Source organism: Coccinella septempunctata, chromosome 8, assembly GCF_907165205.1.
Source record: "Coccinella septempunctata chromosome 8, icCocSept1.1, whole genome shotgun sequence".
Lineage (NCBI taxonomy): Eukaryota > Metazoa > Arthropoda > Insecta > Coleoptera > Coccinellidae > Coccinella > Coccinella septempunctata.
In genome coordinates, this window is record NC_058196.1 from 17,096,463 (window position 1) to 17,121,128 (window position 24,666).

Here is a 24,666-nt window from a genome sequence, read left to right on the forward strand (position 1 = left end):
CCCAATTTTTCGAATTTCACAGACATTTTTTTATTTTCGAACATCAAACTCGAAAACGGCGAATTCGAGAAAATATGAAGAATACTTTTACCTCACAAAACGGTCAAATATTAATAAGAATAGTGATCGAAAAAGATTCATCAAATAAATGAAAAATTATATTCCGAAATGGTATAGAAAGAAGTGTTTCTTTTGACTTCAAGAATCTACTGTTAAAATATTCGTACTAGTCAAAGACTCGCCCTTTTTTTCTAATGCCTTCTCCTGGAGTACAGAATTCGAAACATAAACAATATACAGGGTGAGTCTTTGATTCGTTCAAATATTTCAACAGTAGATTCTTGAAGTCAAAAGAAACATTTATCCTTCACCATTTTTTGTCGTCTCGGTTTAAAAGATACAGATACTGTTGAGAAACTATGAGAAAAAAGTTATTTTTAGTTCTATCTCACAAAAATAGTTTTATCGAAGAAAATGGATTTCGGAATATATAGTTTTTCATTTATTTGATGAAAAATATCTGTGAAATTCGAAAAATTGAGTACCTATGTATGTACTTTGACCGAATGCAATTCTTTTTAAGAGATCCACAGATGTGTAGTATCACAGATTTAGCTAGTTATTCTGAGGGTAATTTTGTTTTTCCTGGGGTGGCACATCTCATTATAAAAACTTAAAATGACTATTATATCTTTTTATCAGAAAAAATGGTATAGATAAAAATTGAGTATGTACTTTGACCGAATGCAATTATTTTTAATAGATCCACAGATGTGTAGTGTCACAGATTTAGCTAGTTATTCTGAAGATAATTTTATTTTTCCTGGAGTGGCACATCTCATTATGAAAACTTAAAATGACTATTATATCTTTTTATCAGAAAAAATGGTATAGATAAAAGTTTATCTTTTGACCTCAAGAATCTACTATTGAAATATTTGTACGATTCAAAAATTCACCCTGTATATTTCAGTAATTGTCAAATTGTAGAATTGTTCCAGTTCATTATCATTTGATCGATAAGACCAAAACTTTTTTATTTTCCAAGCGGCTGAACATTTTGCTCGAAGGTTTTCGGGGAGGGGGGGAAGTCATTTTTAGCGAGAATGAATCAGAAGAATCAGGCAGTGATCTCTACTCTAGCTGAAAAAATAATAAGACGCGGATAAAGAATGTGTTTTTTAGTTTTTGTTGTGGTGATTCTTCAAAAGGAGAATTTTTCTTTGAAATTAAGTTATCCTTTCTACAGAATGAACATTAGGTATGATCAGTTTCCATTTTTTTACGATAAAGTGCAATGAACGAATGTTAATTATTTTCTTACGGATACAGACTGTTTGGCAAGCAGTTATTGATCAATAATTTGTCCTTGAGGGACATGTCTTCTAGTTTTTCAATAAGATTGGGATCCAGTAATTATGAGAATAAGAAAAGTTTGATGTTTTTATGGAATAACTCTTCAAAAGTACAATTCTGGGAAGGCAATCTATAATTGATTTTCAATTTTATGCCACCTCGTTCGAAACAATTAGATTGTAGTAAAGTGAAAAAGTTGTATATGAGTAACAACGAAATACATTTAGACCTTCCAATTTTTTCTGGTCTTTTCAAATTTGTGAAAGAATTTTTAGAATATTGATATAGTTACACAGTGTCGGCTCGAATCGAAACATACTCTTTTATTTTATTGAGCCCTGTCTGGAATTAAACTTATCATTTTATAAACTCCACTGTGGGTGGAGAAAAATGTATAGGATGGTTCAAAAGTTATGATTATTTTTTGAAAAAATGAGGAAAATCAATAAATATAACTTTATAACTCAGTTATAAAGAATTATAGATGATCTATAAAATATAGGTTATTTGAAAGTAACTCTGTGTCCCCTATCAACCCTGTTTGTATAAGCATTTCTCAATTAATCATCCTGAAAGCTCAAAAATATTTTTATTATACAATTCATTGAAATATTCGTTTTCAACAGAATGTTGACAGTAGCCTACTAGCGTCACTGCTATATAATGTGAAGAAATGAAAAATACGCATCAAGAAATTTTTTTGTGCAAAAACCGCACCCCATAAGAAAAAAAGGCAAATTGAACGAGGAGTTCAAAAATTATTATTATTTTTGACGATTAACATAAAAATCTCAATTGCAAAATGCTTTTTTAAAGCAAATCTTATTCACATATCTCGACGGATTTCAGTGCAATAAAAAAATTGGCCAGTTCTTGAGAAAAATTTCAACAGCCTATATCTCGGATATAATGAAGCATTTGCGGTCAAAAATTCTATGACAAAGTGTCGTCTTTCATTAGTCAGTAGTTTTTCTTGCAGAATCACCCAGAGTTTGTCGTTTTCGTTCACTAAAACACATCTGTACAGTGCATCCCATTTTGGGTGAGAGAGCCAGGTTTCTGGCTTGCTATTTAAGATAGAGCCTTGCGGTTTTTACGTTCCTGTCCTACTTTTTTGTGAAACTTGAGTTGTCCTAATCAAATTTTGCATAACTATTTCCCTTTATGAGATACAGGGCGATTTTGGAAATTGATACTTTTCGGACCATTCTTTTATCTCCGAAGTTATTAGAAATAATGCTGAGCTAAAAACTACGTCTGATACAGAATTCTGCGTAGAATCCAGGGGCGTACTCAATATTTTTTTTCGATGTATGATTTTGAAGATACGACACAAACCTATATTTTTTCAATTGAACACCATGCATTTTATTATTTCGTTGAATTTGTTATTTTTTCCCTTCAAAATGACCTATAATATTATATAGGTAGGATGTTCAGAAATGCTAAAAAACACTAAAACATCACATAATGATGATTTTTGTTAGTGGGCCCTGGATTTCCCATATAAAAGATGAATCATTTGGATAATTTTCATTTGTGATTTTTACTTATAGGATAGTAAGCGAACAAAGATAATACACTCATCACTAACACGGAAAACAAAACGTAGGTAACTATATACCTAGATGAAATCATAATACAAATTAGATACAGAGGAAGTACCCAATAAAATATTTATCATTGATACAAAATTTCACCATTACATAATTAATGTCCATTTTCCCTAATACATATACTTCATTCAAATTTATTTTAGCAGTCGGTTGGCCATGAAATAATTTTCTCAAGTTTTTGTAACTAGAACGAAGTTAGGTTGGCACTCATGAAATGTTGTTAATGTCATAACATAATATCAATTTTTATTACGAAAATGCCGAAAGTGATTGAAAAAAGAGACAGGGTTTCAGGAAGTGCTATTTAGAATTCAGGTCCGCTAATTCAAATAGTTATACCCTGATATTCTAAAATCCACAATACGTCAGACGGTAGTTTAATGTAAGAGAATTTATATAATGTTTCATCTGAATCTAAACGACTTAAATTTCAGCTGGATATTTCCAAAATCAGAAAGATTGTGAATGAAGAGGATGACAACGAATTTCCTTCTATTGGGAGACCCAAAAAAGTGGTGGCATTTGAGAATTTTATGTTTGAGTGAATTAATGCGAAAAGTTTACTACAGGATTTCCGATAAATGCCATCGGAGAATAAGTTCTAAGTTCCCTAAAATGGATTTTTTTATTTGTCATTTGACTTGTCGTATACAATGTAAATGCCTTAAGGTACTAATAAATACCTAACGTCCAGTTTCATAATCAAATTTAAAGTCACTTTAAGCTTAAAGCTTCCTTTAGTGTCATTTTTAGTAGGGTTAAAGGAAGCTTTAAAATTAAAGCGACTTTAGGTTTGATTATGAAACCGGCCGTTTAAGTCACTTTAAGCTTAAAGCTGCTTCCTTTAGTGTCATTTTTAGTAGGGTTAAAGGAAGCTTTAAAATTAAAGTGACTTTAGTTATGATTATGAAACCGGCCGTTATTATTATTATTACATCAACGTATTTACCCTACACCATTTCATGGTAGAAGGGAATCGATTATATATATATACATCAACGTATTAAGATGAATAGCCACAAATACGCGCAAGTTGCCCTGTTACTTGTTTATTCATGTGAAATTTTTGGCCAAAGGTGAAGTTCATCTTAACTTGAAACTTCCTTCAATTCCTTTCACTTATATTGATGCAAGATGATTTTTGTTGAAGAATTTAACATTCTTGTAATTATCTGTTAATTCCTTCGGGAGATACCCATTTCCAACCACTCCATCATATGCATTTCATCTTCGGGTTAATATTAATTTAATAAGAGATTCGACATTGTGATAACATACGTAATAACAGAAACTTTTACGTAGAACGGGCAACATAGCCTTGATTTAAAATCCAAAAATGTTTTGACAAGCTTCATAACCCCACATTTTCGTACTATACAGAGTGAAATATGTCAAATTTCCATGGCCAACCGACTGCTAAAATAAAAGTGAATGAAGTATAATTGACAAACCTTTTCAGTATACGGCTGTGTGCATTTAATATTAAAAAAGGACGGTTTAGTAAATCTTGGAAAGCTGCCTCTCTTGATGCACTAAGTTCTTCGGGACTCTTGTGTCTGAAAGACAATAATAATTCATGGCGATGACAGCTAGATCAGATTTGTTTTTTCTCTCCAATATGCCTACTTGATAAAACAATTCTGCCAAATGCATAGTAGCCATAATAACAACAAGGATGTTTTTATCAACCATGTCCTATTACTTTTAATAATCAAAAGTAATAATTCTGTTCTTGAAACTTGGGAAATTCATGGCCCACTAAAAAAAAATCATCATTATAAGATGTTTTAGTGTTTTTTAGCATTTCTGAACATCATACCTATATAATATTACACATCATTTGGGAAAAAAATAACGAATGCAACGAATTAATAAAATAGAGTGTGTTCCATTGAAAAATGGAAAAATAGGCTTGTGTCGTATCTTCGAAACATACCTACCTCGAAAAAAAATATTGAGTACGCCCCTGGATTCTACGCAGAATTCTGTATCAGACGTGGTTTTTAGCTTATTATTTCTAATAACTTCGGAGATAAAGGAAGGGTCCGAAAAGTATCAATTTCCAAAATCGCCTGGCATCTCATAAACGGAAACAGTTATGCAAAATCTGATTAGAACAACTTAAGTTTCACAAAAAAGTAGGAAAGGAACGTAAATACAGCAAGGCTCTATCTTAAACAGCAAGCCAGAAAACTGGCTGCCTCACCCAAAATGGGATGCACTGTACCTACACGAAAATCTAATACTTTCGAATTGGTTTTTGGCATGTTTGCGATCATTCTTTTTAGAAACTTCTGTTTGCTTCCTCCTTTGGTGGCACTAATTTTTCTGTAGAAACACCGACGTCGTTTCGGAGAAAATTTTATTCACCCAATAAAACGCGAGGGAGGGTTCGTATCATTTTTTTCACATATTCACGAGTTTTTCCAAAATAAATGCTAGCCTCTGGTAACCCCGCATCGTAATTTCCAGTAAAATAGCTGCATCTGTATTTCTACGACCAATTTTTTTATCGAAATTCGGGTCACGTGATCCATTACTGTATTAGTTTATAGTTTGGTAAGGCACTTACATCTCAATGCGACCTTAAGGTCTATTGTGTCCCCCATCAACTGTGTCATCCACAGCTCCAGAGTTCCAATGAACTGCAGTATCTGAGAGGGCTTCAAGGAGTCCTCATTCATCCTTTTATTTTCTCGTCCAAGACATTCCTTGCGCAGACTTGCAATGGCGAGGTATTCTGTAACCAGGTGAATAGGGGTTTACTCCTCTTCCTCACAGAATCTACACTTGTCAGTTTCTGGTGAGCCCATTCTCATCATATGCTTTCTAAGGAGACAAGGTCCTGTGAGGAAACTGGTGAGGAGGCGAAACTTATTCTTACTCAGATCAAAATATTTCTTAACTAATAACTAATGTTAATATTTCTATTTCAGTTTCATTATTGAAGGTTCCGAATCTTTCTTGAAAACCAAATTTTTATGCAAAAAATCTGGTAAAAATTCTTTGTTTTCTGAATTCAAATCTTTCATTATTCCTTCTCCTCATTTCTGAATGTTCAAGAAATTAAACGAAAGAGTGCTTTCCAGTTAATATTGGTTATATTTCTATGAAATCAATTATCACATGACTCTCAAATCCCATTTTTTTTTAAATTTTATGCATACTGAATATTTATTTGTTTGGCATTGGTATATGACTGAATCCCAAGAATTGGGCCCCATTAACTTCTGTATTTCAGTCAATCTTGTTCTTGAAGATTACAAATCTTTCTTCATCTCGTTTATTTGGAAATCAACTTTTTCATTAAAAAAAAATTGTGAAAAATCTTCGTTTTCTTCCTTTCTTATTTGAAAATAGACTTATTTCAAGTCAATATTGAGAATATTTTAATTTGACTCGCAAATCACACTTCTAATTTTATATATATTTGACGTTTGGCATTTGAATATGAATCCCAGGAATTTGAAAAGATTAATTTGAAGTGCATAGCATCGTTGAGTTGAAAATAGGACACTTATTATTGTAATTAATCTGTGACATTGACCTCGTTTATTTTTATACGCAAGAATATTGTTGTCAGCGCGGACACGTTCAATTCATTCATGATATTGTAGAATAATGAAAATAAAAGGAAATGCTTCGAATATCAAATGATATTTGTACGCATAGTAGTCTCATTAGACTAGAAAAATGGCGCGTCAAATAGTTTCGTTGGTGTAACATCGACATTCAATACTGATACGGAATTCTTCTATAATAGCAAATCTCAGCAAAAATTTTCGATGTCGACGTAAAATATATGCAATATTTCTTTCATTCATATCGAGTATGCTTCAATAATTTTGCGCTTTATTAAAAATAATGCAGCGGAAAACCGCGCTAATTTGTAAGATCTACAGCGGGTTTCATAAGACTTTGATTTTGCGATCAACGATTCGACAGTCACTTGATTTCTAAAACGAAATTACTGAAACCTTTTCATTTTTGAATATATTGAACAAGTAGCAATTGTGAATGATTCACCCCCGGTTTCATAAAGCTCGATCGGGGAATCAACGCTTGATTGACAGATAAACGTCAATTTGTTTTCAATCAATAATTCAGTCATAAGAATTCGGAATTCAATTCTCGAATCAAATTATGATCTATATACATCTATTAAATGATTCTAAATTGCTTCTTGTTCAATATATGTCGGAATGAAAAAGTTTTAGCGATTTCGTTTTTGAAATCCAGTGACTGTCAAATCGTTGATCGGACAGTAAGAGTTTTATGAAACCCGCTGTTAGTGGATCTATAAACATCATAATTTGATGCGAGAATGATATTCTAAATGATCTTGACTGAATTATAACTTGAAAACAAAAACAAATTGACGTATTGGTTGATTTCCTGATCAAGCTTTATGAAACCCGGGATGAGTCTAGACAATTGGATCCTTCTCTTATTCTTCTTCTTTTGCAAAACGTTCCTTCATCATCTCTTCAAACTTTTATGACAAAATACTACATATTTCGAAAGTAATGATTGGTAATTCCACTTCCTTCATCCTTCATAGCATCCTCTGTTTATACAGAATGAAGTGTATTGAAAAAGGTTAAAAACAATCGCTAAAAAAGTCTGGTTGTCAAAACTTTGAGAAGAATTGCTCAGAATGATAGGAATAGCTTGATAACTCCTGACATTTTTTTTTTGTTCCATCCCCTGGGAAATTTATTGTTTTCTTCTGCTTAAAAATTAAATTAAATAAATACTCCATTCAGTTTCATAAAAGCACTCGGTTGGTCATATTCTCTAATATTAATTAATATTACAAAAATGCCGCAAGTAATTGAAAAAGAGAGCAGACATAGTATCGGGAAGTGCTGTTAAGAATTATTGAATGCCGCTCATTCGAATAGTAACCCTGATATTCTAAAATCTAAAATATATCAGACGGTATCGAACATATTCATCGTAAGTAAATTTATATTAAGTTTCATCTGAATCTAAGCGTCTTAAATTTAAACTGATAGTTTCCACGATCAGAAAGATTGTGAATGAAGAGTACAGCGAAGTATTTCCTTTTATTGGGAGACCCAACAAGGTGAAAGATAAAAATGAAGCATAAGTGTTATGTGAATTCTTTGTTGATTCTTTGGACAAATACCGCATAACTTCTAACGCAGAATCCTGCACTTCAAAAAAATCAATAAATCTATGATAAATAATAATCACAAATTTTGGGCTAGGATAATGATTTAAACTTCGGCGTCAATTACGGAGCGGATAAGCTCGAATTATTTTTGACTTCAAAGGGTGATCCGAAATTGGTGAAACACGATATCTCCTGCTTTTTCAAATGAGAATACCCGATTTTATATCATATTCTCAATCTGCATGAAATTTTGATTCCGAAATACTCCAATAGTCATAGTTTATCCTTTCTGAGGTAGGCCACTTTATTCGACAAATTTCATGGTTTTAACTAGATCATGCCTTAAAAACCGATCGAGATCAATTCATGATTTGGTTTTTCATGATTTGGTTTTCTGCATTCCCGAAAAGTTTTCAAGTCTTCTTTGGTTTCTCGTATCACTCCATAATTGAAAAATACTGCGATTTTTCGAAAGTGACCTTCAAAAAATGTTAATCCATTTTTTTTAACAAATGGCATGATCTGAGAGTTAATTTTTATTGAATACCTTAGTAGATAGTAGATAGTCTTCATTATATGTAAGTATTTTAGGCCTAAAATGATTAGTTCAAATTTCATTTTAGGCCTGAAATTGTGTTTTGAGTCGTGGTACGTTTTAGTTAATTGCAATAGTTTTAGTACTCACTTCCAATAAATTAGACGTATATAGTTCTATAGATTTGTGAAATACAACATACAGGGTGACAATTCAAAAACTTGCCAGGCCAATTATGTCGCGACAAGGATGTTTTCAGAGAAAATGCCGGAACAGGCCAATTTTTATTCGGAGGGGGACATATTCAATCTCCTCAACTCTACGTGTAAGCTATCATAGATTAAATGAACAGAGAATAGATGGACCACTCGAAAAACAAATTTCAGCGTCATCTGTTTTTATGATACATGTACTAATTTTCGACGAAACCAAATAAAAAGGGAATCTGTAATCCTCATTTTTAATTTTCTTGTAATGATCAAGGCAGAATATATTTGAAAATTTCTGAGTAAAACTCAGAGAAAGATTCGAATAAATTGCTCATTGAGAAATTGCAGTGAGATAACGAATAATACGAATCTTTATCTGAATTTTTCTCTGATCCGAAGAATCGAAAAAAAAAACAGTTCATAATTGAAAAATTTATTGCATTTTTTTTTTCAAACACAGATTTTATAATTGAAATTAGCTTTTAAATTCACTTTATTCTAATTACAAAACTTATTCATGACACAAAAACATTTCTCATAAACTACCATAATTAATAATAATATAATAATAATAATTTATACATGCATATTCTATTGATTATCAGAAATACATTTTTGAATATCAAACAATAAAGCATAGAGTCATTCGGGGCAACTGTGCGCACTTTTGCGTTTCAAGCCATACCCTGTTTCAAATGTTGAAGCTAGGAAAATTAAAACATATTCATAAGATAGAGAATTTTCTAATCTATAAGAAAACATCAAAAAGCAAACAAACAAAAACGTTTTCTTTCCGCAAACAAGAATTTAATAGAGAAAGTCGGAGTGCGTTCACATGCCCCGTATTGCGGGTAAGTGTGCGCACCCTCACGGGGTAAGTGAACGCAGTGCTTAGTGAACCACACAATCAAAACAAATTACAAAATAATGTCATCAAAATGTTACAATATTAGAGAAATGCTGTTTTTTGTCAATACAGAAGCGCCTTTTTACAAGCAGCGCATTCTTGGTGAATACAACACTTGATACATTCCCCTGTTGGTGGCTCTTCATATTTTTCTGAACAAATAGGACAATATTGATCGAGTCTCAACCAAGAAAATCAACAATGTCATAATTTATTCCTCACTAAACTAATGCCCATATAAAGAATCTATGCGCACACTTACCCGCGCGCACTTTCCCCAGTAAGCCAAAATTTGAATTGACGCTTCACCCAAATGAACCCCTCTTTCATACATTGCACAGTCGAGATATACGCACTGCGCACACTTACCCACTGCGCTCAGTTACCCCGAATGACTCTATGTATGACATGAAAAAGTTTGAGTAGAGGTTGATGTAATGAGGTACCATACAATTCGGCGTATGATACAAGAGAGCAGAGAAGAAACCTCAGTGAGAAAACCCTGCCTCGTCGAGAGTATTATAGGGCGATGTTTAATTCTACTTTGTGGAAGTAGCGAACATCTTATGAACTATTTTAATAAAGGTTTTAAAATCTTTTGAATTCAATGTAATGTCGCATAATTACCTTCGTGCATCACGATTTTTGCACCCAACAACACAGCACGACTTCACTCTTGCAGACATTTCGCTTCGCCTATTGAATAATTTATTAGAAAATTATGTCAATTCGTAGATTGATAGATAATCAAAAATGAATTTAAGTCTGTCGGCCTATAGATATCTTGATTAGTCGTATGAATATTCGGCGGAGATCACGGTCATTCACGAGTGAAAACGATCGAAAGCTCAAAATGCAGGGACACCTAACGATCAAATTTAGAATAAGTTTTTGTGATTAGTGTACCATAACAATAGATGGCACCACTTGTCAGAGTGATCCATCTATATTTTAAGTTAATCTATGTAGGTTATCACCCCTTAATTCTTAATAGGGAATAATGGGTGAGCTATACCTCAATTGAACGATCACTTGACCCTTTACATGAATACTATGGTTTGCAAATTTTTATTGATTCCTTGAAGTAGTTACAGGAGGTGACAATTTGAGAACTTGTCAGGCCAATTAAATTATTATTGAATTGGAATACAATATGTGCCCTCTACATAATACTTCCAATTGAGGTATAGCTCACCCTCTATTCCCTATGAAGAATTTAGGGGTGACAACCTCAACACCTAAGATTGAGGAGTTTTTGGCTTACAATTCTGCTAGAAACATGTCCCCCTCCGAATAAAAATTGACCTGTTCCGGCATTTTCTCTTAAAACATCCTTGTCGATACATAATTGGCCTGGCCCTGTAACTACTTCAAGGACTCAATAAAAATTTGTAACGCCTTTTTCTCGGGGTACTCGAGCGCCAGCTATTCTTTGAAGGGAAAATAGCGAACCTACCCTGGTAGCTACAAGCCGAAGACAAGGTTCCTCGGTGTCTGGGGTGTTAGCGACAACCAGTGAAAATCAAAATCAACGCACACAAATTATATTTGTCGCCTCGTGCAAGGAAATACAAATGGCACTATTATAAAATTCGTACAGTGAAAGACTCGAGATCAGTGAATTTACAGGCAAAAGGGACGGAATGAAACAGGATCCGATCTCAAAAGTGATACGGGGTTTACGGACGTGTTCGCCAGCCAGAACCTAAGACGCACATTTAACGGACAGGTATCGGACCTCAGCTAGGTTAGGGGATGAAGCAAGACGGCACAGATTTCCGACAGCTAACACCTAGGTGCGTTCTTCACCCCATGAGTATCCACGCCAGCGGTGTGCTTCAGCAGTAGGAGTGGAACTCAAACCGGGATGAGGGATGAAGGAAGGCTGAAGTTCCAATGATGTAAAAAAAGGACAAAAGGACGGAGTGTCGTCTTACCTATGGTTTCGGTTTGGAACTTGCACACGGAAATTTAAAATCACCAAATAAAAGTAACGAAGAAAAATAAAATGAAATTCTACTCTGAACGGTGAAAAAGAAACTCAAACGTAGCAGAACTCTTCAAAAAAAAATGAAACTCAACGGCAGAAGAATATGTCACGACGGCGGACGGCACTATAATCTTAAGCGAGGTAATTAATCGTAAGTCAATCGTAAGTGAAGTGACCTGCGGGTCACTTCACTGCGGGGGGAACATCTGATTTTATACCCACAGGGGGGGTGCGGAAATCAGATGTGCCCTGACTGTCGAAATTCGGTAAAATTTGCGTAGATGAAGACGTCTTAATTTCGACTTATCTGTGCTAGCGAACAAAAAACTCGGTTATCTTCCAATTCAGGATGTTTTATACGGTGCGACATCGTTTTTCAGTACTGAAAACGGAATAAAAACGGTGCTGAATGTTTACAATTCTGAACGATGTCGGAATCCTGAATTGGAAATTTAAAAATATTTTTCTAAAATTAATTCAAAATAAAATTACATAAAAAGAAAACTAAAAGATTATTCTAAAATGAGGGTGTATTTTTGTCAGAAAAATATACGTTCATTACAAATTTGCAAACCACAGTATTCATGTAGAGGGTCAAGTGATCTTTCAATTGAATTATAGCTCACCCCCTATTCCCTATTGAGAATTTAGGGTTGATAGCTTCTACACCTAGGGTTGAGGAGATTTCGGCCTACAATTCTGCTCAAAATATGCCCCCCTACAAATAGAAATTGACCTGACCGGCATTTTTTCTGAAATCGTCCTTGTCGTGACACCATTGGACTGGCAAGTTTTCAAATTTTCACCCTGTATACCTATTTTCCAGAGTTTTCTGGCATCATGGCTATAACACCGAGAAAAAGAAAAAACAGTGTTTAGTCAATTTGTGAGCATTAAACAAAAACAGGGACTGGATCATTTGATGTTCGATAAAGGGGAAACTGTAGGAGAAAAAGAGAAATAGCTTTTCAATTTTTCTATTGCGAAATAACATACTGAACTCGAGAAAGACAAGTTATGACCTCGAACAAGATTTAGAGAAGGCTGGAGTGAGTATCCACGACTCTGCAATTCGTAGACGCCTTTAAGAGGGAGAAAGTGGAACAGGGAGACCTAAAAAAGCAACTTTTGACGGAGACTATGAAGAAGAGAATTCTGAGGTGGGCCACAAAATATGCTCACTAGACTGAAGGGTGCTGAAGAAATGTCTTCTTCTCTGATGAGACCCACTTTCTAGTGAGAATTTGTGTGGGAAAGTAAAAACTTAGAAACATCCAGAGCTTTTTTTTCATATAGGGGACCCGGACAACTTATACCCATAGAGGGCATGATGAACAGTCAAAATTATGAAGCAATTTTAGAAATATGTTGTGCCGAAGAACCCGAAGAGGCCGATGGCATCGGTGAACCAATAATTCAAAAAGATTTAGCGCCGTGTCATGTTTCCAAGAAAATGTTGAGATATTTGGAAAACCAAAAAGTTTCACTTCTGGATCGGCCTGGAAATTCACCAGACTTCAATCCTATTGAAAACTTGCGGTCTATATGCAGGGCTCTATCTTGATTACATAACAAGGATAAATATGATAGATGCAGATATCCTAATGTGATTCTGAACTGAGAAAATAAGAGAACATTGTCAAAAATTCACTGAATCCATGCTATTGAATTATAATTTAATATCATGCTTATTTATGAAATAACCATTCATCTTTCGATAGACCGTATATTTAATATTTTTCTGTCCGTGTTCACATTAATTCGTACAATACTATATTTCATTCCTACAAAGAAAGTCTGAATAAAAAACCCCATTGATGAAAAAGTCATTTCCAACAACAGATAGTGAAAATATTTCTGGGACAAAATGTAAGGGTTGCAATTTGACAAAAAAATCACTAAATTGAGGGTGCATAATTGACTCCTCAAATACCTATATTAAGAAAGTTGCTAGTTGCGTATTTCAAATTTGACCTTTTAAAGCATTTCTCTGGAGAATAGTAAACACAGAAAATATGAATTTTGTGCGTTACATTTCAGTTTTCTAGAAAATAATTCACTCTAAAAATATTGCGTTTCCACACCATCTTTTTAACTATAAAATTAATTCATTGAATCCTTCATACTTAACTTCGACATTTTGTTAATAATCTCTAGTTATCATTTCTCAGTTTTATTAATGAATATGTTGCAAATAAAGTCATGCTTAAGCTAAACATACCTTACCTATATAATTTTTCAGATGATTTCCCAGATATTCTATCTAACACCCGATAAGATAGTGATTGCTTTAGTGGTTCTATTTATTTACTATCTGGACTACCGACCCCCATGGTGGAATAGAAGCAAGAAAACACAACAAAGTGTTCCAGGTCCAGCAGCTCTACCAATCTTAGGGACTACATGGATGTTTTACCTCGGTTTCTACAAGCTCCATGATATTAAGGAATTCTACTATGCCATGTACAAAAAGTACGGACCGATCTTCAAGCAAGAGACGTACTTCAACTTTCCTATCTACAACATTTTCGAAAAAAAGGATATCGAAAAAGTTCTTAAAATTCCAAGCAAATATCCTGTCAGGCCACCATCAGAAGCTGCCATCCTCTATAGATTATCTAGACCAGATAGGTACGCTAGCGCTGGAATAACAAACGCACAAGGTGAATAAAATATGTCAATACTATTATTATCTGTAAAATTACACAACTTTTCGATTTTGCTAGAATCAATAATTAAAATTTCCCTCATAAAACAAAAGAACCCAAGTACCTTTTCATTACTTAAGGGGAAGTACTACATACGATTCGAGATCAAGCCGATCGACATTGGTTGCTTTACGGATGCTACCCCAAATAGGAAAACGTGTAACAACCCTGAATTACGTACTGAGTCAGTTGAGAAGTAGAAATTACCACGTGAGCGGTAATATTAGGAATATTAATTAATTTTCAGTTATTCCTGAATTTCAGCGCAATTTTGGCCTATACAGGGTCTTTCACGAGGAACCTCACCCATATTTATACGGGAAACTACTGAACGTATTTTCATGAAATTCAGCACTTATAAGTATTTCACGATGCTGATGAAATTAAAATATTTTGAAGGCATGAGCACCTGCGGTTTTTCCGGAAATGACGTCAACTTCCGTTTTTCAAATTAGAACACCATTTTTTCATTGCAGAAATAGATTCCTTAGGAAGTTTCAAGTTATTTTGATGTAACATTTTTCAGTTTTGGTTGGAAAATTCTCTCTGAGCGGGAAAATTCGAAAAAAAATCGAAAATAGAGCTCCGCTGAAACATTTTTGGAATTTTTCAAGATGTAAGATTGATGTATACACTTTAAAAATCGAAATCGCGATTCATGGTACAGGGGGTGAAAAAATCGCTTTCAAAGTTAGGGATGACAAAATCGTGAAAAATCAATTTTTTCAAATTAGAACCCCATTTTTTTATGGCAGATATTGAATATACGTTGAAAAATAATGTGAGTGTATGCATCACACCCTTGCCCTAAAGTGGATATTTTCTGAGTTATTCACAAAAAACTGTTTATCGTCTTGAAGATTCAGCTATTTCTTTTCCCTTCACGCCAAAAAGATGAAATTTTTAGGAACTGCTACTTAAACCATGTTTTAGATTTTACTACCCTAATATGCAAGAGAAAAAAGTTACAGGTTGTTCCTAAATAGATGGCGAATTTTGATTCGAATTTGTATCGGAAACCTCTTTATTTCAACTAATCGGCCATCGGTTTTCTCTCCAGTGATAAATAAATAATTCCTTATGAACCATATGCAAAAACTTACCATGTTTTACATTCTTTTTTTTTAATGATAGATATCATTAATTACATCTGCCAAATTCCTCTTTATTCAGTAGCATTTTGTGTTTACTATTAATTTGGTGATAATTCGTATTAAGTTATAAAATCGATCACTATGCCTAATTCTACCAATGAAGATTATTTAAATCTCATTCTACTTCATGGAGAATAACTGCGAGAGTTTGCTATGGTTCTCCTAATAGTAACTTGAAGTCGGTTTCAAGAAGGGGTGAAAAATCTACAGCATGGTTCAAATAACAGTTCCTGAAAATTTCATCTTTTTGGCGTGAAGGGAAAAGAAATAGCTGAAAATTCAAGACGAAAAAAAGTTTTTTGTGAATAACTCAGAAAATATCCATTTTAGGGCAAGGGTGTGATGCATACACTCACATTATTTTTTAACGTAGATTCAATATCTGCCATAAAAAATGGGGTTCTAATTTGAAAAAATTGATTTTTCACGATTTTGTCATCCCTAAATTTGAAAGCGATTTTTTCACCCCCTGTATCATGAATCGCGATTTCGATTTTTAAAGTGGATACATCAATCCTACGTCTTGAAAAATCCCAAAAATCCAAAAACCTCGAAGTTATTCTTGTTTCAGCGGAGCTCTATTTTCGATTTTTTTTTTCGAATTTTCCCGCTCAGGGAGAATTTTCCAACCAAAACTGAAAAATGTTACATCAAAATAACTTGAAATTTTCTAAGGAATCTATTTCTGCAATAAAAAAATGGTGTTCTAATTTGAAAAACGGAAGTTGACGTCATTTCCGGAAAAACCGGAGGTGCTCATGCCTTGAAAATATTTTAGATTTCATCAGCATCGTGAAATACTTATAAGTGCTGAATTTCATGAAAATACGTTCAGTAGTTTCCCGTATAAATATGGGTGAGTTTCTCGTGAAAGACCCTGTATATCGCTATGAAAATCTTTGCATTATATAAACAATTGAATCGCCGATGTCACCCCGTCGTTATTTTTATCGAAATAGGTATGTCGAAAAACCGTCGAAAAATTATTGTGAAAACAAGTTTTATTGACACTAAAGTTCAAGCTTTTTTTTCTCATAAAAAAACAACTAAATTGGAAAAAAAGAGACGGGGTGACATCAAGACGTCCTTTATCTTCGATTTAAAAAAAAACTAGGGTTCACGTAAGAAATTGAAAGTGTAAATTAGGAACTAGTGAATGCCGTGTTTAAATGGAGATTCTTGAAGTATTTCTTTCCTTTAACGAATGTGCTCGGCCCATATTACCAGCCTCAATCCCAAAATCAAAATTGCATGCATTAATATTAATGATGCAAATTTATTGAGAAATTTATTTTGGCGTTGAACTGTGTTCAATTATACAGTGTGTATATGAAAAGTTGCGAAAATATTCAGGGGGTAATTCCTTGTCGAAAAATAGAGTGAGACTTTCATATCAACTTTTCATTTTTGAGCAGACATTTTATACGAGAGAGAAGGCACTCCAAGAAATGTTTGGTGGTGTCCCTCTATGATTGAAAGGGGTAGAAAAAGCCACCCCTAAACCCTGTTTCGCAAGAAACTTTTTCCATATTCATATTTAACATTGAAATTTTAATTTTGGATAGCTTGTTCCATTCTTAATAAATAAGGTCTCATGTAAAATTAGAGGGGCTGAAATTATTTTCGATCTCAAATTTCTCCATTAAGCGGATGTCAAGTTGACATTTGTTTCGAGATCTGGTACGAATATTAAATAAATGCAACAAAGCAAACAATTTCAAACTTGTCACAAATTGAATATCATATTAAAAAGGTAGATGTTATACGTCAAAAGACCAAATGCAATACATCACAAGAAGCAAGAAAGAAATACTCATCATTTCTTTTGAGAAATATACTTCTTGCTTGCTAATTGTGATCATATTAAATGTTCAAAGTGACCACCTTCGGCCATTACACAAGAGTCTAGACCAGGCATGGGCAAACTTTCTAAGGATAAGTCCAGATAAACTGAAAAATTATCTAGGCTATCTAAGATTGTTTACCCAAACTCTGGATTCAAGTGTGTTAATTCGTTCGGTTGGAAAATACTTGTAGGTTTCTTCGGTAAACAGCGCGATGAACTGTATCATAAATAATTAAAACAGTAGATACTCCTTGTCACAAAATAGACTCGGAATTGGGTATTCCAAATTCGAGTGTATGCCGGGTTTAATGAAAAAGCCCATATGGGATTCTATACTCATTTTTCTATGCATAAAATTTTATCCCAGCCTTATTTTTATCAATTGAATAAAAATGGACTGGATGAAAATCTGCCAACTTGATTAAGTATTTATATTTATTAGCCATGTTCAAAAGAAAGCAGTAGATATATTTATTTTTCTGCAATCTTCGAATCTTTTCCAATTCATGGATGACAAATTAAATAATTTTTTCAATTTTTTCAAGATTATCAGTAGATTTCATTCTGTAACTTTGAGGAGAAAAAATATGAGAACTTATCGAAATCGTCGAATTCTCAGTTTTGTTAATGACTCAAAAACGAAGGACCATAGGAGGTTTCCATCATTCCTTGTTTTTCTGAAAAATAGCTTGAAAAGTTGCCATCTGTTTTGCTTTTCTGGTTTCCCAGATCCCCTCACTGGACATTGAATTTGTTCAATTTACTTACCAACTGGTATCGATAATTTACGTAATAACTTACTTGTTTTTAGTAACAAGAGCAAAGTCTGTACATCTTTTATCTCACTGTTAAAATTCACATTTCATGCAGAAAATAAAGTAGAACTACTTACCCAGAGGCAGGATTTGCTTCCAAACAGAAGTCACCTTCAGTGACTTTTTTAAGAATATTTATTATTTATTTTCGACCTGCACAAGATGACTATGTCCTGTTCAGGTAAATAAATTGCAATTTTCGAACTTTATCCAAATTCAAAAATTCATAAAAAAATAATTGTTGATGTGACAACTTTGAGTGATACCAAGAATTGAAGCATAATTTAGCTTCTTTTTAAAAAACGAATCAATTATTTGTAATTCGAAATACAAAGTGTTTTTTTCACCCTGAAAAGGAAGATTAATGAGTCCGGCCCTGGAATAATGAAATAATTGATATCTTTGTGACTTGACCTTAGCATGTGTCAATAACCTCCCAAGTTTCAATTATATCCGTCAATAAGTTTGGATTTTATGATGGACTAAGTATTTCCATGAAGTTGGAAAATCACCCTGTAGCTTTCTAGGGAAATCCAGAAATTAATTTTTTATACTCAATCCGTAACCGGCTAGTCCAACTCTATCTCTGGTAAGAGTATGTACAGTTATTCCCCGGACACCCTGTATACCCCATAACTAATCGGGTGAAATGGGATGGTGTTTAAATGAAAATGATTATGAGAGTCAAATATATCTATTGAAATAAAAAACAGAACATCTTAGGAAACTTATACTTATAACTTATTCTTCATTCTCAACCCCGGCACAAGCTTCGTGAGACCAAAAACGACAGTCCTGGCACAATACACAACCGTCAGCACTCGTTGATTTAGAGTTCAATTATAAACAATAAATGCAGGTTACATCCGGTTCCGCTTCATCTTCTGAACAACTACAATTTTTGTTTCTTCCTCTCTTCCCTTTTTGGACGACCTTTTGTTAAATTTTATATTCTTAACCTTCTCTTTATTCTTGTTTATTACTGCCGATTCGTTTTTCTCGCATATTTTCCCATCTTTCTTTAGACTTGTTGAACAATTAAATTCAAAATCTTTGTTGAAACCTATAGACCTCTTGGTTGGGCAAAACGGGATAGTATCCAGTTTTATCCGACTGCGTGGTATCCCATTTTGCCTGTCCGACCGTGTCTTCCAAAATATTATTCAGGATTTTCACGAGATAATTTTTTTTTATATCTGAAAATTTCACGAAATATCGTCAATTAGTGAAATTTTCATATGAAATACTCATCGTTATTTATTTTCGTTATTCAAATTGAAAAATTATTCATTAACTACCGGTAAAACTAAATAGTATAACACTACCTCCACGAATTGCAGCTTGTCACAAGTTACAGATTTACAATTAATTTGAATGATGAAGTGCTATATTTGAAGATACTTTATTCACAGCGAGTAATACTACCAGTCGTCAAATGGCCCTGCTTATTTTCGAATATTGCCCGATATCCAGTTTTACCGAACTATCCGTTTTGCCCAAATCTCCCCTAAATGTTGGAAATAAAGGACTTATTATTATTATTATTATTATTAATAAGGATAAATTCAGATGCATACCACCCGCCGATATGAATATCAACAAGTGTTACGATCTGAATTGAACTTGTCAATTTGCCATCGTCAAGGCCCCAAATGGAGTACGCCCCATTGAAGAAAAGCATATGCTGACCATAGTTTCGGTCTCATTTGACCTCATCAGAGCAACAAAGCCTTTTTGTCCGATGTGAAACGTTAGGAATTGATGGACCCTTATTCAATACTGGCAAGCGCTACTGAGTACTATCCAGTAACACAGCGACTACTGAGTACTATACAGTTACCCAGAGCGCCACCCAGTATGAAACGGTGTCCGATTGAATCCTCCCCAGATAGAAACCTAGACGAAGACAATAGCATATCAGAGGCATGTCAGAGACATGTCTCTGAGCATATGTCCCATCTTTTCTCTAATTCAATACGCCAGCGCCGATTCGCTTTGCGAACAACAGACGTGTGACGAATTGAGAAGTTTGGGAACACGTTCAGATCACGGCATAAATGATGCCAGCGGTACAATAATAATAGAATAATCACGCCTAAACAGGGAGGCAATGAATACAATAATAAGGATAAATTCAGATGCATACCACCCGCCGATATGAATATCAACAAGTGTTACGATCGAAATTCGTATGTGTTTCTATCTGGAGGGGATTGAATCAGACACCGTTTCATACTGGGTGGCGCTCTGGGTAACTGTATAGTACGCAGTAGACGCTATGTTACTGGACAGTACTCAGTAGCGCTTGCCAGTATTGAATAAGGGTCCATCAATTCCAAACGTTCTCCATCGTAGAAAAAAGCTATGTTGCTCTGACGAGGTCTAATTAGACCGAAACCATGGTCAGCATCTGCTTTTCTTCGATGGGGCGTACTCCATTTGGGGCCTTGACGATGGCAAATTGGATAGTTCAATTGAGATCGCAACACTTGTTGATATTCATATCAGCTGGTGGTATGCATCTGAATTTATCCTTATTATTGTATTCATTGCCTCCCTGTTTAGGCGTGATCATTATATTATTAATAATAATGATATTTTTTAGCCATATAACGATTAATTATTCGCCCTTCTGTCAGATCTTTCCATTTGGCGCGGTTCTCACTGGAGCGATACGATAAGCGATGCGACATGAGCAATATTTTATTGCCCGATGCAACTTTTATCTTCGCAACACTCCAGTGCACACTGAAGCGATACGATAGCCAAATCAAGCGCTTAATCGTCACTCAATTACGAAATTCTATGCTACTTTTTCCGATTTGATTCCCAATCACCCTTCTGTCGCTGAAGCGACCTGGCAGCTGTGTCCCCCAAACCGACGCGATTTCGATATTTATCGGTGTAGTATCGCGATCGCTTCACTGTGAACTGAATTAGTTGCTTCCATTACGTTTGCACGGTTATAAGAGATCGGTGTCGAATCAGGGTCGGGTTGATTATCGAATCACCTGTCGCATCGTTTATCGTATCGCTCTAGTGAGAACCGCGCCTTTAGCTCTTTGGAAACAGTCGTAAGTGAAAAAGGATTTATTGAGCTATTTCCATCATGGGTTTATTATATCCAACGCTTCTGCTAACAGTCACCATACGTCTTTGTAGAATCGCTTATTTTGATAGGCGCGGTTCTCACTGGAGCGATACGGTAAACGATGCGACAGGTGATTCGATAATCAACCCGACCCTGATTCGACACCGATCTCTTATAACCGTGCAAACGTAATGGAAGCAACTAATTCAGTTCACAGTGAAGCGATCGCGATACTACACCGATAAATATCGAAATCGCGTCGGATTGGGGGACATAGCTGCCGGGTCGCTTCAGCGACAGAAGGGTGATTGGGAATCAAATCGGAAAAAGTAGCATAGAATTTCGTAATTGAGTGACGATTAAGCGCTTGATTTGGCTATCGTATCGCTTCAGTGTGCACTGGAGTGTTGCGAAGATAAAAGTTGCATTGGGCGATAAAAGATGGCTCATGTTGCATCGCTTATCGTATCGCTCCAGTGAGAACCGCTTGAGTGAGAAGCCCTTGATTTGGCTATCGTATCGCTTCAGTGTACCTACGATAAGCGATGCAACATGAGCAATCTTTTATCGCCCGATGCAACTTTTATCTTCGCAACACTCCAGTGCACACTGAAGCGATACGATAGCCTATAGGATAAGCAACAGAGCAATCTGTTTCTGTTCATGTTGAGAGAGCTCACGGAAAACCACTGCCGAACTGTGTTTAATATTGTGAACATTATATGGGTGTACCCAGTATTTTCTAGATTTGCGTTTCCTCTGTTGCAAGTACCGGTAAGCAAAAACAACGTCCTCTTCTGAGGAGCTCATGACGACTGATTGCTCTGTTGCTTATCCTATAGGCTATCGTATCGTGCACTGGATTGCGAAGATAAAAGTTGCATCGGGCGATAAAAGATTGCTCATGTTGAATCGCTTATCGTATCGCTCCAGTGAGAACTGCGCCAATTAGTTTGCACGGTTATAAGGCGCGGTTCTCACTGGAGCGATACGATAAACGATGCGACAGGTGATTCGATAAGCAACCCGACCCTGATTCGACACCGATCTCTTATAACCGTGCAAACGTAATGGAAGCAACTAATTCAGTGCACACTGAAGCGATCGCGATACTACACCGATAAATATCGAAATTGCGTCGGTTTGAGCGACATAGCTGCCGGGTCGCTTCAAAAAGGTGATTGGGAATCAAATCGGAAAAAGTAGCATAGAATTTCGTAATTGAGTGACGATTAAGCGCTTGATTTGGCTATCGTATCGCTTCAGTGTGCACTGGAGTGTTGCGAAGATAAAAGTTGCATCGGGCGATAAAAGATTTCTCATGTTGCATCGCTCATCGTATCGCACCAGTGAGAACCGCGCCTAACAGATCGGTGTCGAATCAGGGTCGGGTTGCTTATCGAATCACCTGTCGCATCGTTTATCGTATCGCTCCAGTGAGAACCGCGCCTGATTCGAAAACTGACTTTCTGTCATATATTTCCAGAAGTAGACGTGAAAAAATTGATAATAGGAAATTTGTAGTAGGATTAATTGTGATATATCCAGGAAGTATTTTTTTAATAAAGTGGCTAGTGTGTGCTAGCCGAAACTTTGAATATATTAAATTCAAATGATGAAAATGCATCTAGAAATCCTACTACCAATTCTCGATAATCAATTATTTCCCGTCAATAAGTCGTAAACGAGTAATTGAAGGACAGAGATATAACAGAAAAGAGATAAAGAGGTTTGAGGATTTATTTTTGTTTATCTTCAGGTGAAACATGGCATCTCTTGAGAGCAACGCTGACCCCAAGTCTCACCAGCCCCAAAACGATGTCCAACTTCATGCCAGAAGTACATAGTTTAGCGGAAGACTGGGTGAGTTATCTGAAGAGAATCCAAGGGCCCAATGGCGCCATAAACGACTTAAGCGATGCCGTAGTACCACTGTGCTTTGAAACAACTCTAGATCTAGTTCTCGGAAGAAGACTGGGCTATCTGAGCCCGAATCCACTGTCAGAAAAAAGCCGAAAGCTGGTTGAAGCCCTAGAAGGTCACTTTATCAGCTTAAGGGATACCCAGTTCAATTTTCCCTGGTGGAAATTTTTCCCAACCAAAGCGTTCCGCATGCTGGGGTACTGGGAAAACTACATCTATGAAACAGTACTCGAAATGGTGGCTGAGTACGGGGACGAGAATGGCGACGACACTGTATATAATTCAATACTCAGGGCCAACATAGACGAGAGGGAGAAAACCGGTGCTATCATAGACTTCATTTCTGCTGGAATCCACACTCTCAAGAACAGTTTGGTTTTTCTTCTACATATGGTAGCGGAGCATCCAGAAAAACAGGAAAGAATCGCGATGGATTTGAACTACGCCAAGGCGTGCATGAACGAAGCCTTCAGACTCCTTCCGACAGCAACGCCATTGAGCAGGATAACTGAGCAAGATATGGAGCTAGGAGGGTATCAGGTGAAAGCAGGAAGTGTTATTCTATGTCACGGTGACATCGCCAGTAGGAGTGAACAAAACTTCGAAAGGCCCAACGAGTTCCTTCCTGAGAGATGGTTGGGAGAGGAAAGATCTAAGTCCGTAACTTCAGGGATTTTTATAGTTATTCCATTCGGAGCTGGAAAGAGAATATGTCCGGGAAAAAGATTCATAGAGTTGGTCCTTCCTATTTTCTTACAGGAAACGGTGAAACATTACAGTCTTACAACGAGCCAAAAAATGGAGATTGAGTTTCAGTTCCTCACAGCGCCGAAAGGACCTGTTTCTATCAATGTGAACGACAGAGACTGAATGAACCTATCAATTATTCCTAATCTTGGTACAAAAGCAATACGATAGTAAGGAGGAGAATCATTCAACTTTATAGGATATCCATATTTATAATCATATTTTGTAAAAAAAAAATTCCTGATTTATATAAAATTACTTCAACTGAAATGACGTTTGGTCTTCTTCATTCGAATGATATGGTCAAAAGAAAATAATTACAAAAAACAAATCAGATTTTACACAATGAAACTGATCTCATTTCATGTTCAGATATGGACTGTCAAATTTCGTTATTCACGATTTGAAATATTGGTGTTTCTGAAAACTGTTTTTTCTGAGGAGCTCGTAATCACATTATGTGAAGATTGAGGAAAATTTTAATGGTATTAACACCTTTTCTCAATATGGTTGAATTTTTCAGAAAAATTACTAGAAGAACCAAAATGGTATGTTTTTATGACGAAATAGTTATCAAGACCGCGAAATGACTCTTAACAACCGAGAGAAAAATTATCGCAGAGGCCGAT

At 35.3% G+C, this 24,666-nt stretch overlaps 1 protein-coding gene across 2 annotated transcripts in view; it reads left to right on the top strand.

The window, feature by feature from the left end:
* The window catches only part of LOC123318783 (ecdysone 20-monooxygenase), a 48,409-nt gene extending 24,099 nt beyond the window's left edge, over positions 1-24,310 (top strand). For both annotated transcript variants that reach the window (XM_044905523.1, XM_044905522.1), the window contains exons 2-3: positions 13,996-14,416; positions 23,127-24,310. In XM_044905523.1, coding sequence (XP_044761458.1) covers positions 13,996-14,416; positions 23,127-24,160 — 1,455 coding nt within the window. In that variant the 3' untranslated portion in view covers positions 24,161-24,310. The remainder of the gene's footprint in view (positions 1-13,995; positions 14,417-23,126) is intronic.
* Positions 24,311-24,666: the final 356 nt, after the last annotated feature.